Genomic DNA, 24,625 nt, shown 5'->3' with positions numbered 1-24,625 from the left:
GCAACGAGCAACGGCCGCTGCTCTCTCTCTCTCTCTCCACTTCCCACACGGTGGTGGTGGAGAAAGGAGGGGCGGTGAATAGCATTACTTCAAGCCGTGTGAGCGACTCACTCAGGGGACACCGAGTGCGCTTGCTATACTCATTGCTTGTACGAGAGAGAGAGAGAGAGAGCAGCTCAGCTAGTTTATTTTAGCCTGCCTGGGGCTGACCGTAATACTTCAACTCGCAGCGACGCAGCCTTTGGACTTTTATCGAAGCTTCGAGGAGTCTAGACGACGGAAGCACCTGTTCCCGTGTCAGCTGCTGAACGGAGACCGACGTTCCTTACTAAAGCCCCGGAACAAGTGGATGACTTCGGTGGATGAAGGTCTGTCTGACGCCAAAAGGGGGGTCGTGGACGGTGGCCCCCCCTCTTTAGGAAGCGAGGTGAGTAATGGGGGCTTGGAGCCGGCTGGGATGACAAATGACACTTGGCTCAACATATTAGATACTTTTTTTTCGTTTTGAAGAATGAGGCTAAAATAATTGTTTTATTGTTTTACCGGAGTTGTTCATGAAATCCAGTAAGTTGTTGCCATTTTAGTTTGAATTTGTTGCATTATTGTTGCGCAAATGTTTGTAGTGTGTTTGTCTAGCTCAGCTGTTGGTGTTCAAAACATCACACTTCACTTTGCTCTCTCTATCCTTTTAATTCATTAAACACTCCCTCAGTGGGGGAAATAAAGTTACAAAAACGTCGAATTGTCAAGATAATAACAAATCAAAACAACACTGGTAATTTAAAAATTGTACAGGTGGGCAACCTGTGGCCCGTAGGCCTCATACAGTCCACGAGAGCATTTTTTTGGACCGCTATGCAGTTCTAAAAACGAATAAAGCGTCAGAAGTTTACACTCATAAGCCCTAGCACATTTAACAGAACAAATCCTTATCATGTATCAGTAACGTAGGGTGAGGTTATTGTCGGATTGACACATTTATGACACAATCGAGTTCCCGTATTTGCCATTAAATTAGCACCGTTGATAACTGGCGAGCTGGTATTTTCTTCCCTGATTAGATCTTGTTTTTCGATTGATGGTCCAGTTTTTAGATATATTTTGTTTCATTTTCTCACAACCATGCCAACAAGTTTGTAATTGTCTTCCTAAATCATGTCTTAACATGTGCAGGAAGAATATGGATTATTTCATTGCGTGAGAAATGAGGGCGTATTTATGTATTTTCTAGTAAGACTAAAACAATAATAATTGCTTAGTCGCTTAAACGTTGCCCATTGTTTTCCGTTTTAATTGATGTTTTATTTTCTGTTATTTTTATTGTAAAGTTTGTTTTCTTATAACTGTTTGTACAGTGACCTTGAGTGCCCTGTGAAAGATATATAGAAATATTTAGTATTATTATTATTATTATTCGTTTTACATAAGACATCCCTGAAAATCTTGAAGCCCCAAGTAATAGCCTGTGTTTGCCTAATGGGGAGGCCACCTTTTGTGAGGCAGAATACTGTCTACCTCATGTCGTGCTATACCTGTTGTTTTATGTGATCAGAAAATGTAAATATGTAACACCCAAGTATTAAATCCGTTCCATATTGGCTATGAAAAATTTGAGTGTATATTAAAAGTGTCTGAAAATAATCTATTGGGGACATGAAGAGAGACAAAAATAGGCTTATGCTACCCTCCTCAACCCAGTTAGTGAGGAACTGCGCAATTCGAGGTGAGGTGAGGCTGCTGGCTGCCACATTTGCCATCTTACCCATGTACAGTATTTGAAAGAAATGATTTGAACTCAGACTCACAGTTTGGGCTATGAAATCATAGGCATTATAAGGTTAAAAATGTTATTTTATTCAACCATTGGTTATTTTTTTTATTCTTTGATGCATCCTACGAAATCACATCCTTGTCATACAGTATATCACAAAAAAAGTTTGAATTGTTGCATCTTCTTTTTTTAAATACATTTAGTATGGCCCTTCTGAAGAGGACTTCTGAACGCTAAATTGATTTGATTAAGATTGCTTGAACGTTGAATTGAAACACAAAATGCTATCTCACATGATGTTGATAGTTTGTTCTTGTGGTGGTGTTGCAATGTAATCATGTTTTTTTCATGACGGTGCAGAGATTTTCATTAAATAGCGCACTGTACTGTCTGAGAGGGGAAAAATGGTTAAAAATTATAAGATGGACAGCTACATCCTTCTGTAACATGCATGGTCATCTATCTATGCTAGCATCTTATAGTGACAGGCAGAAAAAAAATGCTCTTCTACCACCTATGCATCTGTTGCCATTTGTACAAGAAAATACTGTAAATTTTCTGCTAGTATATTTATTTTGTGTTGAATTAATAGGACCAGATTTCACCATAGAGTAAATCAATTGAGATGAGACGATCCTTCTGACATTTTATCTTTGCTGGTGTCCCGTGAGCTTTTTCTCATGGAAAATGTGTGCCTTGGGCTCAATAAAGATCGGGAAACACTGATGTAGACGATACTAGATCATGTCAATGTTGGACATCTCACATGGCTGTGCAAGTGATACTCATGATTTATTCTAAAAGTAGAATAGTGACATAAGTTAGTTGCCGTGTCATTGTCAACAGCAACAACATGTGACGTGTGGAATACTCCAGGTGCTGGACTGGACGTTACATAATGAGATTTACTCCTTCACATAGAGCCGCGCCATACAAAACACTCTTCTTAGTACTTTTTTTTCCCACCCTATCGCCCTGCCTTCTTGTTTGAGTGTATTGCCCTGTCGGATGGGATTATTACTCTCATTATTGTATTTCAATGTTCACTGAAAGAAGATATTCAAACCACAAATGTCCCGACCAGCACAGCGTGTACACTAGCAATTGAATAACTAGATTAACTCGCGCTACTGAGCTGTAGTGGATGAATGGAGGCTAATCTGGAGTTAAAACGGTCCTTCCTTCTTTTTTGTCACCTGGCAGAATGATACTGTGAGAGAACTATTCGCTACACAAAACAAATGAGACTTACCAAAACATGCACATCTTCTGAGCTCACACACTAAACTCGCGATACGTCACACACATACATTCCAGGACCTGCCAGACTATGAAAAAAAAAAAAAAAAGGTCTGAAAAATAATGTGGCAATATATATGGGGGTCAGGCCAGCCAAGTCAAACCAGCTGCCATAATGATTATATTATGCATTACAATAACGTGCCGCCACCGCACTGCATGGGCCAACTTAAAAAACAAAACAAAAAAAAACTCTTAACATAACCATTAATGTTATGTTGCATGTATTCTTTGGCAGTTTTTTTACTTTTATTTTGCCCCTCGAAGTGCGTTGGTGTTGTAATGCAATGCATTGTATGAACAATCCTTGCGAAGGCTGGCTTGACCGCAGTCAATGTTAACTTGGATGCCAACTTGAATGATGTGAGAACAGTAAGTTGCTGAGCCGCTTGTCCAATATTAGCTGGCTAGGTAAGGTGGATCTGACCGACGTGTGGCTTGTCGTTGCCGAACGTTCACAAATACTCTCTGGATTTGTTGGTAAATAAAGTGGGCAGGAGGGCTGACACAAGTCACATTCTTGCAAATTTGTCCTCTCAGGAGACTATATGAAATATGAAATATGCATATGCGAGTAGATAGAATGTTTTAAATGTGTTTCATTTATTTATTTTGGCAGGTAAAAAGCATCAAATAAAGACAATATATTATGCACACAAATAAAGACAATATATTATGCACATTGGAAATATAACAACGTTTTAACATTTTTAGTTCCCCTTTAACAGTTGTTTTTGTGAGAACAGCGTGATCGCGCCAACATTTTTTACGTGTCAACGCACAAAAGGCAGGGCCTTGACCACCTGCCGAGGGTCTGCCGCTGCAAACAATGAAATGACCCCCATTCCGCAGATTGACAAAACAGAGCGGTGCCAGCAAGACACAATTTTAAATACAAACAAAGATCAGCTTCCCGTTCTCTTCTCGGCACTGTGACATTTGAGGACACAGACACAAAATGCTTCGGCTATCAAGACGGTAGCCTTGAACAATTTATATGACAGAGGAACCTCAGCTATTTGTGCTGCTATCTCTTGTGACGCGACGGGACTATTCTGGATGTAAAGCAGAGTGGTTCCGAAAATGAATGGATGCTTAACTGACGAATCAAGCAGCTGAAATCTGTCCATTTGCTTTGATTATAATAAACTACGTTGTGATTTGTCTGTCGTTAGTTTGGTCAAATGTGAACGCTATCATTAGTTTACGCTTTGAGAATCCATCATCAGTTTCAACCCGCTTGCAACTGAACTCCTTTGGTAGGACGCAGAAAACAACAGCACTATTCTGTTGATAGTTGTGAGATAAGCCTAAAACAAACTATTACTGTGCTATTTCAGGCTTTAAACAAACAACAAACCTTGACTTCTTTGACTTCCTGTCTGACTTCATTGTGCCTTCCTTGTTGTTGTTGCTATGAAGTGTCTTGTTTTGTGAGTTGGTAAACAGTAAGGAGTTCAACAGGTGTTTGCCACCTTGAGAACAAATTGATTTGACACACACACATATGCTTCGTTGACTTACACTAATTTCAGCTAGAATCAGCAAAACACGCCGTTTCTTCTTTGTTTATAGCCCAAGTCATAGTGAACTACGCTGCAGTCGAGAAAGATTTGATAACTCTTTGACTGCCAAAAACGTTAAATAACGTTTAGTAAAATCCTATGGAGGAGTGCCAAAGACGTTAAAAGACGTTTGTTTCAAAACAGAGGTGAAACTAACCATTTTCTATTGTTGATTACTCAAAAACGGAATAAGGTAGAAACAAACTTTTTTTTTCTGATGAAAGATGGGAGTCCAATCTTTCATATGGTATGGTATGTGTGTTTCCATAGTCCAAACACATAATTTTATGTGGACCTTGAAAGATCAGTCAAAATGCTTAAATCAACTGGCACCCACGGCATCCCTTTTCTGAAACCTGGCAGTCAAAGAGTTAAAGTTGACTGTGAGATGCCACAAACAGTAATTCAGTGGTTGAATTGCTTACAAAAGACACTAAATACTATCTCCCCATTTGTATTTTTCCAAGGAAAAGTCGTATAATTGCAAGAACCATTTCATTATTACAACAGACATTTTACCATTTAATATTTTGAGTTGGTAATATTCTCAGATATTTTCTTTGTACAAAGCTATTAAGGTGATAACCGGGCAAATGGCAAGGCTGGCTTATTGTAAAGAAAATGGTTTCTGTCATTGCCATCACAGCCGTAGATCCCGTGATCTAAAACAAGGATTCTCAACTGGTCGGTGAGGGACCCAAAAGTGGATTGTGGACAGGTAGGAAAAAATAATAGGGATCCTTGGTTTATGACGGTACCAACATAATAGATCAATCCACTACTTATTAGTACTATTTGGGCCAATTTGACCCAAATTGGGTCGCTTTGTAGAAAATAACCCAACAAATTAGGTCATTTTGTAGAAAACATCCCAGAAAAGTGGGTCATTTGATCTGAAACAACCCAGAAAATTAGGTCAAATTCACCCAAACAGTGGATCGCGCCTTTTTGTTACACAAATTGGGTTATTTTTGACCCTACTGTTTTAGATGTTTAAATATGATACATTTTTTTATATTTTCAGTGGCGTTTTTTCTTAACAGCATTGTATTTAATTTTACTTAACTTTATCATCCATTATCTACCACTTATCCAGGGTTGGGTCGCGGAGGCAGCGGTTTTAGCACTGAAGCCCAGACTTCCCTCAACCCAGCGACTTCGTTTAGCTCCTCCTATATTTTTTGGGGTTTCATTTTAAAGTAAGCACTTTGTTAATCTTACCCAACAGGATTGTATTATTATACAGTCTTGAATTTCTAAAGCGTTTGATGACAGTCAAATGTCATAATGTGACTTTTTGATGAGTCATTCAGAGTTTTCACGTTTGGGCTTCATGACGGGATGGATTTCAGGTTTTCCTTCTTAACGGCCGCTCCGCACCCTCAGTTTTATTAGGTTTTGGTGTTTTAATTATATTTAATGACTGTAAAACAGTAAGTCCTGTACTCAAATAGTGACCATCCCACTAATAGTCACCATGCCCCAATGAATTTGCCTCGTGCGTCATCCACTTAATACAAAAGACCAGGGTGCTCTTCTCACATGCAGGAATGAAGGGTCAAATTCAATCTGCAACTTGGGACGTAGGATCAGTGGCCTAACAGAGGTAGGAATGGTGGCAGTTTGTACAGGAATAGCGGAACGCCTTGACTGGGATTGTGACGTGTTATCACCCGAGACACACACCCTGTTGTGTTGAAAGCAGTTAATTGTCATTGTCCCGCAAGTGTCAGCGACGTCACGCCAGACGCTGGCACAGGCGTCGCCACGCATCTAATTATCTTTTTTGTCGTAAGCTGCGTCGCTCTGCCAACATACACTAACCCTGAAATATCCTGTTTCATGAGTTTCTGATATGCCAATTTAACAGAAAATCCATGTGAAAAAAAAGCTAAGAAACACCCTTAAGTAGACACTACACTATTTCTACCAAGAAAAAAGACATCTTATTAGGGCCACATTGTTCTTGTTCTGCATCACAGGGCAAATGAAAACGAAGCAATTTCTTCCCTTGGGTTTTCCTGTTCTCACCTGAGCCGAGTTTCGGTATGAATGCCTCCACACAGCCACCACAAGCTCCTCCCTTCATTGAGCTTTAATCAGGCTAACATTCCTCGTAATCCAAGATGTTAGCTGTGCACCTTGGGACTCTATTGTAAACAAGAGAGTGTGTGTGTGTGATACTGATAGTGAAATGTGAGTCAAGACGTCCTCTGTGTGGAGCGAGTGAAATTATTTTGAATGCTATGCTTTGAATGTGGTCAGAGTTACGTGTTAAATAATCTATGATGGTGACAGGTGACATATTGTTATGGAATTTGGTAGGGATGCACGATAACGCTATTTTCAACCGATACCGATAAACCAATCATTTAGGAAGTGCCGATGTCGAATATACTTTCAAGTCCTAACGTGTACAAATACATTGAAACATTGTGTAAAGAACCATGAAGCAGCATTTTATTGATGTCACTGCTTCAAAGACAACCAGTAACTAATTTTGAGTTTGCCAAAACAAAACAGTCATATTTTAAAAAAAATGCTGCCAAGTCGCCAAGATGCATCTTTTGTGAACACAAGGTCGTGCACATTATGACGTCACAAATATGCAACACCACCATAGGAGAGGGGAGGGGTTGAGGAGTTGGGCACAACTTGAGCCACAACCACAATTGATGGGCCAACGTGGCGTCTATTATTATCGGCGGATTTCTTTATTATCGGTTTTATCTGTTTGACGTCAAATTGGTCAATGATTGCCGATAATTATCTGCCACCGATATTATCGTGCATCCCTAGAATTTGGCATGGACTTTGACTTCTTTAACATAATTTTGTAAATTTTTTGTTATTTTGTAAATGTCTAAGCAGTGAACTCGCAAATTCGGATTGGTTAGTATTAATGAATCATTCAGTGGATATTTAAAAAATAAAAAATAAATAAAAATGTTTCCGTCTTAACAAAAGTACGTTTACAGTTGTCGACTCAATTTTGCTCGCTATATAGATCATTTTCTTCTTTAGTCACATGCACTGTATCCCAGATGCCCTGCATATGCACTGTCCTGCCATAAATCACATTCATCACAGTAATGTGATTTTACTGTCCTTGGTCATTGATGCTATCAGTTAATTTCAGGAAACAATGTTTGATGTGATGTTTTAATGAGGTTATGAAAACATTAGCTTATCAAGTTTAGCTGCTATGGTAAAACATTTTGCTCTAATGTTCAATATCAACTATATTTTCTGTATTAATACATTTTCATTTTGCTGGGAAATTCTTACAACTTGTAAAAATCATTCAATTGAGACAGGTACATAAAGGATCACTTATGTTTGGAATTAACTTGTTAATAGAAAAGGTTAGTGATTTAAAATCCTTAAAGACCAATTTCACTTTGCGAATTTTATTGCCTCCTCTTGGACCCTCTGAATGAATTTGAAATGACAGAAGCCCCCAGTGGCGACAGCTAGGCCTGAATATCAGAGGCGAGGCACTAAATGCACTTGCGAATATTTTGGTGTTGCCAACATTTAAGTCGCCCCGCGGCAAACAGGAGTGAAAGCGGGGGAAGAGAGCTACAGATGTAGAAAAAGCTTTTGCAGTCCCATATTAACGTTCTGCCGCATTTCCTCTCCTGCATCCGTCTGTCCATCCTCTTCTCACTGCATCGTTCATTCTTCAGCTCGTTCAGTATTTCATTTGCTGTGCTGACCTCGCACTAGATTCAAAGAGTTTCAGCATCCATCCCATTAATGTAATTACAGACGCTCCCCAACTTACGAACGAGTTACGTTCCGAGCGATCGTTCGTAAGGTGAATTTGTTCGTAAGTTGCTTCAGTGCTATATTTTGTATTATAATTTATGTTTAAAGAGAATACGTACAGTACTGTACTACGTATGTTAGAGAGAGAGAGAGAGACACACACAGTATGTACATGTACATAATAAGATAAATAAAATGAAGTTTAACTTACTTTTGGAAGATGAACTCGATGCTTAAGGATTTGATGGAGGAGGAAGAGGAGGATTTTATATCATGAGAGGTTCTTCGTCGTCGCTGGAATGGGCTTCAAAAGTTACTTCCTCCTCCGTAACTTCAATGTAGGAAGAAGTTGAGGGTCGCGAAGAAGAAGATGAGGGTTGATGAGTATCTTCCTTGGAGGATTTACTAGAAACTGGCCGAAAGAAGCGATCTAACGACGATTGCACAGTTTTCTTCTTTTTTCATCATAAATGATGCGGTAGCACTGTATGGCATCATTCAATTGATTTGCAACCTTTGTGCAACGTTCAATATTTGGGTCTTGCTGCTCGAAGAGTGCGATGGCTTTATCTATGAGCGACAGGCGTTTCTTCTTCTTCCCCCTCCTCGACACGTTGCTGAGCCTCCAATGCTGGGTGAGCTCTCACAGCGCCAAGCGTCGGTATTAGCGGCGGAAAGAAGCACTAGAGTACTCGGAAAAAGGTGCGCAATAAAAAATCTAACTTACAGCATCTCTTTCCGAACATTTTTTGACATGCGCGCAGACATGTTCGTGTGTACCGTTGTGCGTAACTCGAATGTTCGTAAGTAGGGGAGCGTCTGTATATGCAAAGTTCATTCAGGACCAGGTGACTCTTGTCAATCGACATTTGTTACCTCCCACTCTTGTCACTTGTCGAGTTGGAAAAACACCAGTGTTAGATTGGCAGATTCTAATGGGACATGTTTTTAAGTATCAAGTGTTTCATTAACTTTGCATAATGACTTTCATTTTAATATTACTCCACGTGCAAAGAGTGTGACGTTCCAACTGTAATGACACTTCACGTTTGAAAGCAAATGTTGGTCTGAGATTTCAAACCTTCTTCCCTTACATTATTAATGGTACCACGTGTTATTGTTTTCCATCCAAAACAGTTGCCTCCTTATTACACCAAGCCAGTGTTTCACGTTTCCTTGAGCTGTTGCTATGTCTCCCCCCTCATCAAATCATCTCCATCTGGGACATAGGCCTCACCTGGAGACCTGCTACATGAATGTTAGGATGTTTGCGTATTAACTAGGCAGTAGAAAGCTATCAAAAAAAAACAGTAAGAATACTAAACATCACTTAACAGAAACACTTCTCATCATCCACATGACAATCATCTGCAGCTATCGAGAAGCTACCGAAACTGTACTACTGGTTAGGTACTTACCTAAAAACAATTCACAGCTATTAAATGTAATATCTTAACTAGCTATACTCTTTGTTTAATGGTTGACACAGCCGCTGCGTCAGATGCTTGTGTTGCAAACGGTGGTGGCAGTTGCTCATGAGAAACAGGAACTGTCAGAAAACCTGCCAAGAGGAAAGGTAGAACATGCTTCTGTTATTGCAGCTCATGAATGGGGAAAAAAAAAATTAAATCACCTTCCCAAACTTTTTCAACCGTTAATGAAAATACAGTATGTGAAAACTTGTTTGTAAACATGCAGCTGCACGTGTGATTAGGATCTTATCTTAATGGTGTCATTTTATCAACCAGGAAATGTTGCTGCATCAGAGAAGTGGTATTTTTCCAGATGCTCTCACAGTTTCCTATCAATAGTTCAATACAATTTTATGACTAATTTTATTCTCACCTGACATAAGAACAAGTGCGACTCTTTCGTTCTGAGATCTCATTGTTGCATCTTTACGTTTGTCTCTGTTTCTGATCATTTGCTCCGCCTTTGTGCACAACCCTGCTTTTTTTTGTGTTTCTCCTCTTTAGCAGCCTTTGAGTTGTTCTGTTGTCTGTCCAATCTCGTCACTTCTTTCACCTGCACCTCCCCCTTTTGCGCTGCTGTCTTTCAGCTGCTCAGGCACGATGGGATAAGACGTGTCGTATCACACTAGATTGAAACATTTGAATACAATGTGGCAGGGCCTGTGGCCTGTGGCCTATGACCCATCAACCTTTTCACCCCTCCTCCTCGTCTCCCGACCCCATCTTGGTTTTAAGAACATTCCCACAGGGAGGGGATTTACTAACCTCTAATCCTCCTTAAAACGTGAGTTATAATTGTGGCCAAACCAAAATATTTTTTAATAAGATACCCGCAGTGTCTAAGTACAATGGTGTATTAGGGCCACGTATAAACATATATATAATTTTTTTTATAATTTTTAATTAAAGGGTGAGGTGGGGTAATTTGCCACTTCAGAATGTGGCAAATTTGCGAGATTTTTTTTTTGTAAATGTCTAAGCAGTGAACTCGCAAATTCGGATTGGTTAGTATTAATGAATCATTCAGTGGATATTTAAAAAAAATAAAAATAAAAATGTTGCATTCTTTTGAGAGTTTTTTTTTCAATTTTCTTTTTAAATATGTAGTCTCTTTGATGTGTTTTTATTTATATATTCTGCGTGTATTTCATAGTCTATCATGATTCCTTGCTCTTTAACCTTCCTTTTTCGGTCATGTAATGCACTTGCAAGACTTGTTAACATTTCTCAGAATATGACAGCGTATTAGGGCCACGTGCATTACTTTTTTTTTAGTGGGGGATAATATTCCTAGAAAACGCTCACAAATTTTACGAGAGAGAAAACTCGCAAATTTGCAAAATTATAAAGTAGAATATTTGCGAGAAAAAAACTTTAAATAAATTTGCAGATTTGTGGGGGGAAAAAAAACTCAAAAACTTGCAAGAAATACACGTAACGTAGCTATAGATTGGATGGTGGCTTTTGTTCACCAGGATAAATTTAATTAAATCTAAATTACTACCCTTACTCGGGTTAGATTTGTAAAGAGTGGGTTATTTTCTAACCCGATGTTTTAAGCAAATCTTTCATGTTCTCATGCCGTATTGACACCTCATTCCTATCATTCTCCAGTCCAGGGAGGACGAGCAGCACTTCCCGGTCATCATGTGCACACGGGGTTATTCCGACGCCTTACCCAGCAGCCCACTGTTCTCCAGAGATGTAGATGAAGACGAGGGCAAGGAGAGAGACTCAGACAGAGACAGTGCGGTGGAGAGCACTCAAGGATCCGACACCTCGGAGGGTCCCACCAGACTCGGGGATAAAGAAGACATTTTGGGGGATCTCTTCTTCCCAGCTGAGAAGTAAGCTACATCTCATTTTTGGGTTTCTGATGAAAATGTTGTTTCCTTCACCTACTCTGCGTTCTTTCATTGCGTTGCCATCAGGACAAGCGGCACAAGCAACTCCGTGATCTCTGACATGTCGACCCGCTCCTCGGCTTCCCTGAACGAGGAGCAGTTTGAGGACTACGGCGAAGGAGAGGAGCCTGACTACGCTCCCAGCAGTCCCTGTCTAGATGACGAGACACGCATCAACGGGTACTCCGATCTAGGCTCATCCGTGTCCTCAAGGTAAGAAAGACTCAGAGAACCTACCCTAACTCATTCACTGCCATGAATTCATAAAAAAAAAGATTATTAAAAATTAGGGGTGACAGGCGATTAAATTTTTTTAATTGTAACTTATCACATGACTTCACTAGTTAACTCATGATTAATCACAAATTTTATATCTGTTCTAAATGTACAATAAAACATTTCTAGGTTTTCATACTCTTGTCAACAAAAGTGAAAAAAAAAAGTTAAACTAATAGAAATAGTTTAAATGAATTTTTGATGTTTATAGCCGTCAATGGCAATGAATGAATAAAAAAAAAGAAAGAAAACATTATTACAAATTTGGGGCGTCAGGCGGTTAAAATTTCTAATCAGAATTAATCGCATGACTTCACTAGTTAACTCAAAATTAATCACACATTTTATATCTGTTCTAAATGTACAATAAACAAATTCGAAGTTTTCATACTCTTCTTAACGAAAGTGAGAAAAAATGTTAAACTAATAAAAATAGTTCAAATGAATTTTTGACGTCTATAGCCGTCAATGGCAGTGAATGAGCTAAAATGATGCATGACATTTCATGCAGGACATTGACTCAACATTTGAACAATCTAATGGGAGATATAGTGATTTCAAAAATTTTGTTTTTACAAACCTAAAAATAATGCTTATTTTTGATCTGGTAAACACATGGCAGCCTCTATCGTCATCTGAGAAGAGTTCATCCTCCATTTTGCAGTGTATAATGTGCAATCGGCCAATAAAAAGTGTTGTCGTCACAGTGTTGACCTTAAAGTGTCTCCACACAGCTGTCTTTGGCTCCTTCTTCAACAATCCGGAAAATTAATGTCAAGTTTTTAAAGTGGTATTGGTGTGGAGTATCGGGGCAGTTTTTCGAGTCAGCGTATAAGTGAAGACGAACAGTATCTGCATCCTTAGATCATCCTTACAGCTGTAGAATGCTGAGCAGCAATTGTTTCTACTCCGTAAACTCTCATTACCTGACCCATAGCTTTTGAGGTTTTTTTTCCCCAAGGACCACATTAATATTCACCGGCAGCTCTTGTTTAATGCGATTAAGACTCCTGACTGATAAAATGGAGAAAGCAGCTCTGCGGGTTTTCCACACATACGAAACTTATAAAGTGAGCTGCCGAGGAGAGATTTTTATTCTAAATGAGGGCCAAGATTTAGGAGAGGTCTTAGATTGCACATTGTGGGGGAGGCATGGGAAGCAATTTTAAATAAGTGTGGTTTAGTGAAAAGTAGGTTAAAGGCACAGTCGAGAACAAAGCTGAGCAATGTGCCAAACAACTGGTCGAGACCTTACTTTTTTTTTCTGGGCAAAAAAATAGATGCAATTAAATTAATTGGATTAGGCCACAGTATACTTGTGTAGCTTGTCAACTATATTTTCACCAATAACGGATGCCCAATTTAGTAGGAGGGTGTGTCCTCTTAAGAGAAATGCCTCCCTGGAGGTCTCCCTTTTCCCATCGGGAAAGAAAATGTGTAATAACTGTAATGATTTCATTTCATGTACATGGTTGTTCACTCATATACATTAAATAGCACATTGGAACTCTGTGGCTAACCAAAACAGCAGTATCAAAGCACATCTCTCAGATGAATTTAAGTGTAGTCTCTTCCTGCGACAGGTTCCCTGCACATAAAGTTGATTTCATGTTACGTTTTGGCTGTCTGTTCCTCGCCCAAATAAAGGCCTCTGCTTCAATAGACTCCTCCCTCCTTGTTCAGTTATGTAAACAAACTACAGGTACTCTTAAATAAATGTGCAGTGCACTTTGACCCAAACAATTGGGCTTACACAATGTGAGGTTAATATATAAATCACAGTTTCAAAGTACAGCATTCATTTGTGGTATTGTAACAGCCTTCGTTTCTTGGCCCAAAACGAAGTAACCCATTTCACAGTTCTACATTTCATGATGGCACCTTGGTATGAAGACTTTAAGTAAGTCATTACAGTGTAGACCGCAACCTAGACTATTTAGCTGTCACATTCAAAAATTTCAACAAGTTACACCCAAAATTCAAGGAACATTAATTAAAGGCAACCTATGGAAAGACAGTATGTGGGTGTGTATGTTGTTTCACAGAACTTTAGTCACACAGCGTCCCTTATGAATATAATAACGGAGCATAGATGACTTAGCTTTTGACTAATCGTTCTCGTGCGACACGCAATTTTGGCAATAAGGTTACATGACAGTGCTCTGAGATCCGCATGCCTCTTCTGGCAGCCTGCTGAGAGTCACTTAAGTGTGTCTATGTGTGTCAACAGTGCGGGCCAGACGCCTCGGAAGGTGCGTCAACATTACCCTAGCGAGATGGTGGATGTCTACTGTTCTCAATGCAGCAAAAAAGTCAACCTGCTCAATGACCTGGAAGCACGTCTCAAGAGTCTCAAGGCTAACAGGTAGAATGTCACTGTCATATTTACTATCTGTACAATCTGTTCGTGTTGGCTCACACAATACAGCGCATGATATAGTTTTTAATTCACTGCCCACATCTGGCTTACTTGAAACCTTTCAGCTCATACTTAACTCATGGAGCCATTTTCAGCAACAAAAAGTTAATATTTTGTCCAGAATTCATTTGGTAACTTCATAATTTTTCATGTACAATTAATACCTTAAAATACTAGGTTTTCCACCTGCTGTCAACTGAAGATGACATCACCTGTGCCGAGAAGTAGGTAACGACCAATCATGGCTCGGTTTGCTGACCAAACCCAGAAAACAGGTGAGCTGTGATTGGTCGTTACCTACTTCCCCAGCACAGGTGATGTCATCTTCAGTCAACAGCTAGTGGAAAAAATAGTTTTTAAAGTTATTAATTGTACATGAAAAATAATGAAGTTATCAAATTCATTCTGGACAAAATATAAATTTTTTACTGCTGAAAACGGCTCAATGAGTTAAGTATCCCTATAAAGAATGCACATAGTAGAATATGGCAGTCAGGTTTCAATAATTCCACTGTAAGTAATCTGTCACATTTTTTAATCTAATAAATTGTGTTATTTAAAAGACAATTTCAATTTGATCTGATATCATAGGTTAAATGTGTTTGTGACCCCCTTTGGTAAATAACAGGTGTAACTCAATAAAATAGATAGAATATGGTAGGTAGAAAAGTCCATTTAGTTCAGTAGTTCAACTTGAGAAGTGAAACTCATAGTGAGTCGTTAAACACAGAGGAAAATACTTCCCAGAAGTATAATTTACATATTAAAAGTCATTTTGATTGTTGTGATATTCTAAATTCTCATGATAGTGGAATTTAGAATTTGTTTGCTCAAATCATCAAAATTCTACAAAACTAAATCACAACATAATATCTGTGTGTGAAGTGAATCCAAAGTTGGCTTTTAGAATTGAATCACTGAAATAAACTTATCCACAATATTATAATTAATTGAGATAATGAAATAAATTATGTTTTCCATGATATTGTAATTCATTGAGATGCACTTATACAGTGTAATGAACAATTGGATGATATTTTGTGGTCATCCATACCTGTGCATATGACACATAGGCACGCACACACCCAAATATAAAGGCTTAATTGATTCTTACATAAGGCTTTCACTCTCGCGCTTACCTCATCAAGCATCGTAGCAGGGAATCTATTCATGGAAACACAATCCAGGGTTAGCCGTAATAGTCGTACCTGCCTGCATCCACTCCAGTCATTCATCTTGAATTCCGTGTGGGACTCATAGCTGACTTGGCAGAAACTGGTCTAATCCAACACAGTGCTACAAGCTTTTGCCATATAAATAACTTAATAGTCATGGGCAGAAAAAAAAATGGTGATGAGAAGAAAAATTTAATAAAATTGGAATAAGCTTGGTTGTCATTGTGTAAGCCTCTTCATCTGTTGTTAATGTAATTAAAGGGGTCACATTGTCGCACAAATACATTTAGTATGTCGCATCTGGGTCATTTTGAGGATGATCTCAACTGAGGTACACATTCATGAAGCTGTAAGGTCTTTTTTCCTGGGCTATTTCCATCCCTTGAACAAATAAGGGACCGGGTAGACGTTTCGTATTTGGTGTCCTACATCTCTCTTATCGCACACCATTTAAAGGACCAGCTGCTGTTTTTCCCCACTGCCTTGTTGAACCAGGAGACATCTCCATGGCAATTCACTGATAAAAACTCTCTTTCCTTTTTTTTTTTGGTGCAGCCCCAACAGGAAAATCTCCAGCACAGCATTTGGGAGGTAAGAAACACTCAGCATGTCTTTCTATCTTTGTGGGGTCCATGTTTGTTAATTTTTTTAGGGCAAAACGGCATTGCTGAGAGCTGTTCTAATAGCTATTCATGTAAAAACGACTTACTATGAGAAAAGCCTTGTGGTCTGATGAGGCAAACCAATTGTGGACTCATTTGCATTCTGGCATCACTTTTTGAAATGAAAGTGGGTACATCTCACCTACCGGTATATAAACAAATATGGCAAAAGTTCAGAAGTTGTCAAATATTTTCATATGCCTTGCACATTTGTCTCACAGTTCTGAGGTTAAGGGTTTAACTTTTTGCTCCTGCTTACCATTTTAGCTAGGATAGGCACCCGTTCACCCTTGACCTTTAATGACGACAAGCACCATAGAAAATACATACGCTGGATGGAGGGTTGAAATTTGAGCCCATATTGCCCACTCATAATGGCAACATTTTCTAAATGACAGTTCTTAAAAAGTTATTTAATTATATGCTGTTCACAGTGTTAAGTGTTCATCCATCCATCCGTTTTCTTAACTGCTTATCTTAATAAAACCCAGTATCAATGTTAAAGCACAGCTTTTGTTTAATTTTGTTTACCATTCCAAGTTCTTTGGTCCAACATAGAATGCTGGCAAAGTTTGCTCATTGTTTACATAACCACGCAATGATACAGTAGATGAGCATTTACGACTTTCTTATCTCTCAGCTCCCACGTGCAGTTTTGTACTTAAACAGTCAGTTAATTACTAACTGCTTATTCCAATAAAAGCATCGACATCTCTAACAGCACGTGCTCTAAAATAATTGCTTCAGGCTGCACGGTCTGTTGGTTTGAGCCGGGTGAGATGTTTTGGATCCCTTTTTGCAGCCGCACCAATTGAGTTATAGTGACAGAGTGAAAATGGCCTGTCAGAGCTGATCTATGTATTCAATATAGTACTTGACTTGACTGTCCTCTCTCTCTCTCTCTCTCTCTCTCTGTCTGCTTTGGTTCCTTCTTTGCCTTTTATTGCCCTCGTTAGCTGTTCCTCCTTTTACTTTCCTCTTTTGAGTTTCCCCAAGAATGAGAGGCCACTGTTGTCCTTTTAAAGGCACGAATAACACAATTGAAATGTCAATTTAGACATAAAAAAAAAAAACACCTTTACGACGCTGCTTAAGCAACTTGTGCTATTTTAATTCTGTTTGCACCACTTTCCCTAGTTGACATTGGCCTCGGGGTTCGTCGTCTATCATTCCGCCTTCTTCTGAGAGATATTTGTCCTGCCGTGCACTTTTTGTTCCAGTCATGCAAACACACTAAAGAGATCTACTATGTGTGTTTTCGCAGGCAGCTGCTCCACAACAGCAACTTGAGTAGCAGCAACGGCAGCACCGAGGACCTTTTCCGAGATAGCATCGACTCTTGTGACATCGACCTCAATGAGAAGGTAAGCTCATTTTTTTAAGTAGCAGTAAAGAGCAAGCTGGGTTTTTACTCCTTGGCTTCCTCTTACACTTTACTTTTTTTGTAATTGTCAGCACAGAAAAGAAGCTAACAGGCATTTGTTAATTAACAGTCAGAATCTGATACTAAAAAATCCAAAGAATATTCGTCTATTCATGTTAAACAAAGAATAAAACGAAGCTTGTGGGTGTTATAACAGCTCTTCATATAGTAAAAATCCATGCATCCGTTTTCCTATACTGCTTCACTTCTAACATCACTTTGCCTTCACACTCACATTTACAACTATGGTTTAAAGAAAGTTTTCAATTAATGCATTTGGAATGTGGAAGGACTGCTTTAAACTGTCCTGTGAATGAGGATGTGAGTGTGAATGTTTAATTGGCGCTCTCTGTCTTTGCCAGGTAAACTCTTTGGAGAAGAAAGTTGCAGAACTAGAGAATGAAATTTTGTTGAATGGCGATCTGAAGTCCAAATTGAAGCAGGATAACACTCATTTAGTACACAGGTATGGGCACATGTTCATAAGCTCGGAAAGCTTTTTGGCAATTATTTCGTGTAGGAAGAATATTCATTTTTGTTTCAAATATCAAAGAGTTAATGAGCTGGAGGAGCAGCTGAAAGACCAGGAGACCCGTGAAAACCAAAACCTGCTGGGGGAATTGAAACGACATAGAGAGGCCTTCGGCAAAATGGAGAAAGACAAAAACACGCAGATTGAGCTGCTGAACAGCCGGTGAGAAATGATTGCGGTATAAGAGACATACATTGCTATATTTGATATCCCCGTCTTTCTGCTTGTGGCTGAATTGATGATTGTGTATCTTTTCTACTTTTAGACTTAAGCAGCTGGAGGATGATAAAAATGAAATGCATGTTGGCCTGTGCAGACTCAAGACACAGACAGAGAAATTGGACGAGGTGAGCCTCGATTTATGAATATTTGCTTCAATGCACATGTATATATATATTAATGTCCTGATCTTTTTTTTCTTAAAAATGAAAAAAAAACTACACAAACTTGAACGTACGTTTGTGCTCAGGAGAAGCAAAGGATGACAGATAAGCTGGAGGACACCAGTTTACGCCTGAAGGATGAGATGGACCTTTACAGGAAAATGATGGACAAACTGCGGCAGAGTAGGCACCAGTTCCAGCAAGAGAAAGAAGCCATGCAGGAGGTGCCAATAAATATTTCATCAATCGCACCGCCTCTCACATACTCTACCGCTGACATTATTTAGCATTAACTTACTGTACTTTATGTCAAATCCTTTTGCGCAGCTGATCGAAGACCTGCGGCGGGAGCTGGAGCACTTACAGCTCTTCAAGCTGGAGGCAGAGAAGCCCGGACGCGGGCGCACCTCTTCTTCGAGTCTGTACGAATACAATAGTAGGACCAGGGAGGTGGAGCTGGAGTATGAGGTCAAGAGGCTCAAGCAGGTACTTTTTAATACGTTATCGGCTCTATGTAACGTCTGTCTGTCTGTGTCTGTATCTCTCTCTCTCTCTCTCTCTCTATCTATCTATCTATCTATCTATCTATCTATATCTATATATATATATTTTTTGCTGGCATAGGTAGAATAGCAAAGATACGCTATTTCTGTAAATAAGTCATTATATTCAGACCAAATAAGTGAAATTGGATCATTGGTGCGGCACAGTGGTTTGTTATTACTGCCCTACATTATACTATACCTACATAATTGCTTTTTTAGTATACATTAGATTTACTACTATAAAAATGTCATGGATAGTGCAATGGAGGCCTGTCGTGTTCCTAGTTTATGTATTTGATTAAAATTATTTGTACAGTCCATCCAGGAATCCAATCAACAATATTAATGGACCTTTTGACCGCATATCTTGTTGAGTGTTTGTGGGGAGCTGGATTCTATATGCCATCTGATTTTAGGCAAGTTAGCTCCATAATCACAGGACACATACAGGTACTTGTTAAAAAAAAATTGAATATCCTCAAAAAGTTTCTGTAATTCCATTCAAAAAGTCAAACTTTCATAGATTATAGATGTAGGGCCCACAATTTAAGTGATTTCAAGTATTTATCTGTTTATTTTTACATTATTTGGGCTCCCAGCTCACAAAACCCTTCCAAGTGTTTTGTATGAAAAAAAAAGCTGGATGGATGAATGAATGGTATTTTCAAAACAATATGTCAATCTTCAATAGTTGGTTGTATTCCCTTTGCCTTAACTGCCTCAATGCGCCGTGGCATTGGTCCTGGAAGTCCAGGCTTTCTTGATGCTTGCTGTCAGCTCTTTGTTTTTGAGTCTGGTGGCCCTCATTTTCCTCTTGATATTACTGTATTGGGGCCCTTGTTTTCCTCTTGTAATACAGTACAATCAAGAGGAAAATGAGGGCCACCAGACCCAAAAACAAAGAGCTGACAGCAAGCATCAAGAAAACCTGGGCTTCCAGGACCAATGCCACGGCGCATCAAGGTGGTATTTAGGCAAAGGGAATCCAACTAACTATTGAAGATTGACATATTGTTTTGAAAATACCATCCATTCATCTTTTTTTTTTTCCTATGCAAAACACTTGGAAGTATGCATGGTGATTTCTTCACATTATTCAAATTTTTTTGACATCCTGTTTTAGTGGGTTTTGTGAGCTGGAAGCCCAAATAATGTAAAAATAAATACTTGAAATCACTTAAGTTGTGGGTCCTGAATCTATCATCTATGAAAGTTTGACTTTTTGAAAGGAATTACGGAAATTATTCAACTTTTCGAGGATATTCCAATTTTTTGCCGAACACCTGTATACTGTTGAGACAGACAACCATTCACACTTTCATTGAATGTAAACTGAACCCACATTGCATGCACAGACAATAATAAAAAATTCCTAATGCTCAATCGTCATTCATTAAGATAGTGGTGCACAAAATTACACGTGACTTGGCTTATGTTTATTTCTAGCGCTGAATCATTTAAACTGCAGGCCATCTTTGTTTTTGTTTGTTATATGAATGAAGGTGCATTCTGGAATGCCTTATGTTCCAGAGTTTCGAAATTGTGACGTATTATTTGCTGTTTGAGTGAGTGTACAGAGCTGCTGTTAGGTAAACATAGACAGTACGTGTGTGGTTTCAGATGTCCCCACGGTCAACTTTTGTACAGGTGGTCACACAGGTGAATTTCTTAATTATTTTTCCCTTATAGCTGCATTTACTATTTTAATATTTCTAATTATTTGTTCAACCTTGTTACATCATTTTTTTAAGACAAAAAAGTGCCACCTGGAATAGGGAAAAAACAAACCTCCCACCCAATGTCCCGTAGGACAAACTCATCCCATGCTTGCCTGCACACTGTAAATGTCTATACTTTGTGTGTGTGTGTGCAGCGATTTATGTCCCAGGACTTTCTTTACCCTGAATTCCAGCAGCTGGGGTTGTCGGGGGCACTGTTTTGTACCAGTTTGATGGTAAAATTGCTTCCTTGACCCCTCCATTCGACATTAACCACTAATCTCAGTGGAGTAGAGAGAAACCTGCCCCAGCTGAGCCGGGCTCAAAGTTGCAGTCCCCTACTAATGATTAAATAAAGCATCCAAGAAAAAGCAAACTCACTTGCGCTTGGTCAGTGGTCCGCTCAAGGTCATCATGGAACGTTTATAACACGCCAGGCAATACAGGGTAACCACTCATCACCTGCTTAATGCCCCGTAGGTATTAACTGTCTTAATAGCTGTGAATTGCTGCCCGGATGGCCAAGCAAGTGCATGCAACTTTGCGTGAAGCTTTGTTATTAGCCGCTTCTTTCAAATACATCCCTGCGATCCAAATATTTAACACTTTGTTTTCTCTAATTGTCTGTTTCCAGGAGAACCAGAGGTTGAAGGAGCAGAACGACGAGCTGAACGGGCAAATTCTCAGTATGAGCCTGTACGAAGCTAAGAATTTGTTTGCCACGCAGACCAAGGCCCAGTCTCTTGCTGCCGAGATAGATAACGCCTCCAGAGACCAGGTAAGGTTCAGAATACGGTCTGTGACAGTACTGCGCATCCAGCACTTGACGTTTTCCACATTTCGTAAATTAAATTCAATTCATTTTCCCCTCTCAGAATTCTGTAGACATGAAATACATTCATTTTAAGCTACCATAAGCTTGGCACACCTATAAAAGAATGTATTGCATTTTGTACTAAGGTTGTATCATAAAATCTGGGAAAAAAAGAGGAGTCGTGAATACTTTTCGTAGAAGCAGACACGATTTTATGGATTACATTTTTATAAGTCTGCCTGTTCCACACACAGATCCTGCAAAATTGCTGCATCAAAGCTGTAAGAGAAGATAAGGAATTTGTTCACCTGTGCCTTTTACACACTTGGAAATTGAATATTTCACTCAACTCAAATGTTTTTAATCAAGCACTTTAAAACGTCTGTAGCTGCATGCAAAGTGTTGTACATAAATCCAATGTATGCGTTTCCATTTTCCAAACCAGGCTCAATGAGATCATATTTCTAATAGCTGGTCATCCCATTGCTGGTTGTTGAGGCTGCTGGTCAAGCAGATTCGCCATTGCCACATTGTTCTACGTATGACTAAAATGAACACCACAATTGCTGTGGCATAGCTCTAGACATCTGCAAAACTCTTGGTGAATGCTATATGTAGCAACAACAGCTCTCATGTGACCACCCCCAGGCGGCACCTGAAACATGAAGTTGCATCACACCTAAGATTCATCATTTATTAAGCCTTTTTTTTTTTTAAAGTGAAATGTTTTCAACAAAACCAAGACAATTCCTGTTGCCTTGATTCAACTTGGATACATTACCATGATCCTAATAACTGAGAATCAACTAAGACATAAATAAAATATGTCCTCTTACCTGAGCCACATACAGAAAAGTACATTGTTGTTCTTTTTCAGAGTAGAGTGACCCGTTCCGCATTTTAATGTAGTGCATTTGTGCTATTTTGGAAAACCGCCCGCCCTAAACTGAGGCGACTTGAGCTAAGCCATTACTGTGCAGTGGAGAGCAACGATGGATGAGTCAGCGCAGGACTGCACTGCCTGACATCTTCCTTCATCTGAGTCAATAGTGCAGCTATTATGCAATATGGAGATCAACACTAGGCCTATTTCTAGCACACCACTGACTTGTCACGCCTGAACCTGTATCAAAAGGACAAGCAATTACTGCATTTATTTGTTTGTCAAACAGTTCTTTATAAATCTATGGCCTGTGCTACTATTTCCCCAGTTAATGGAAGCCCTGAAGGAGCAGGAGGAAATCAACATGCGGCTACGGCAGTACATGGACAAAATCATTCTAGCTATCCTCGATCACAACCCGTCCATCCTGGAGATCAAGAACTAGCAGTGACTCCGGCTGGGTCTGAAGGGATTGTACAGAACATGAGATGCCCTGTTATGGAACATAAACAACTGGAATATCTCCCCCTGCTGTTTGTGGAAGGAAAAACAGGGACATAAAGGGAGTAACTTGATGGTTATGCTGCTGTGACTCTTTAACGTCAACTGTCCTTTTTCTACTCCGTCTGTGTTTTGGGACTGGACAGAAGCGATACTGGATTATGTGCGCACTGGTATGAAAACTGGAACACATATAGCCATCATCAGTTGACTTATTAGTAAAGGGACAGTTGGCTCAGTATAGGTCAAGCACTGTGAGACATACGGCCAGTGTACCGCCATCTGACCCTGGATTTTGCATTTTGAGTCATGTAGGTGGAAAGCAAAAAAAAACAAAAACAAAAAGATTGTGAGTGATGTTTGGTTCGGGCACGTCTTAAGAGAATGTTGTGAAATGTGGCAAAGGTGGTCAGAGAAGACTTTGGAGTAAAACGGGTCATGTACCCCAAACAGAGGAGGGTTTTTGGTGAAGTCAAATGAAGGTCATATTTATGTTTCCTCTCAAGAACGTCTTCCAGAAAACTGTCACTCTTTCTGCTCAGTTTCATCACGTTGTCACTTTAGGGAGAGGAAGGTGCAGCCGCCCAAGGAGTGTCTTTCAACTGGAATTTACGTAATTGCCATTGTCTGGAATCTCCCAATGCTTGAAAGGTACACGGCTGTTAGCAATAATAAGCTCAACAATTTACGTAATTGCCATTATCTAGAATCTCCCAATGCTTGAAAGGTACACGGCTGTTAGCAATAATAAGATCAACATAAATGTGACTGGGTGAAATGAATTTGACTACTTTTGTGTTAGCACTGTGGTGTGGTAGAAGACAACAAAAGACAACATGACTACACAGCCCAAATGGTTGTGTTCAACTTTATTATAGTGTAAATATCATGAATGTACATGTTGATGTGTCAGAAGGGAGAACAATATGCTGTACTATGTAATTAACTGAAACTTGAGTTTTGCTTCCTTGCACAAAATAATGGTGTTTTCCCTCTGCATGGTATACTGTATACATTCTGTCTGTGCCTTGGGAGGACGATTTTCAGAAGGGTACGTTCTATGTCTTAATCATTCTCCCAACTTGTAAATGTTATATAGTGATCATTTGTAAACATGTGCCACTGGCTAGTCTTTTTCAGAATCTATTTTCTACAGATCTTATCAGGAAAGAACACGCAATGGCTTAAGTGTCCTATTAGTTGATGCATAGCACAATGTATTGTGTGGTACCCGAGCAAAGGTTAGCGTTTTTGTCAATCTAATAGTTTTATAACACTGCGGGGGAATGATTTTGTTGCATTTATACATTTATTATTGTTCAAAGAAAGTCCATAATAGTTTGAGTTTGCTTTGCGCTTAGTAAACTGTCTTCCTAATCTCAGCTCAGTGTGGTGAGCATTTTTAACTTCTCCACAAATACCTGCTTTTTAGCGTCTGCTTAACAAAATGGTTTCACTTGGGCTGTTTGTACCATTGTAGAATTGAAATTAAAGGAGCACATGGAGCTAGTA

General features: G+C 39.3%; 1 protein-coding gene across 1 annotated transcript; it reads left to right on the top strand.

The window, feature by feature from the left end:
- The first annotated feature begins 28 nt into the window (after positions 1-28).
- Positions 29-24,625, top strand: rab11fip4b (RAB11 family interacting protein 4 (class II) b). The gene is made up of 13 exons (XM_077571629.1): positions 29-427; positions 11,493-11,725; positions 11,810-11,995; positions 14,289-14,423; positions 16,208-16,243; positions 17,579-17,678; positions 18,100-18,203; positions 18,291-18,431; positions 18,535-18,616; positions 18,739-18,876; positions 18,980-19,138; positions 21,550-21,693; positions 22,941-24,625. The coding sequence occupies exons 1-13, from the start codon at positions 350-352 to the stop codon at positions 23,055-23,057; spliced, it is 1,653 nt and encodes a 550-aa protein (XP_077427755.1). The 5' UTR covers positions 29-349; the 3' UTR covers positions 23,058-24,625.

This window comes from Vanacampus margaritifer, chromosome 7, assembly GCF_051991255.1.
Source record: "Vanacampus margaritifer isolate UIUO_Vmar chromosome 7, RoL_Vmar_1.0, whole genome shotgun sequence".
Lineage (NCBI taxonomy): Eukaryota > Metazoa > Chordata > Actinopteri > Syngnathiformes > Syngnathidae > Vanacampus > Vanacampus margaritifer.
This window is presented reverse-complemented; position numbering and strand designations above follow the sequence as displayed.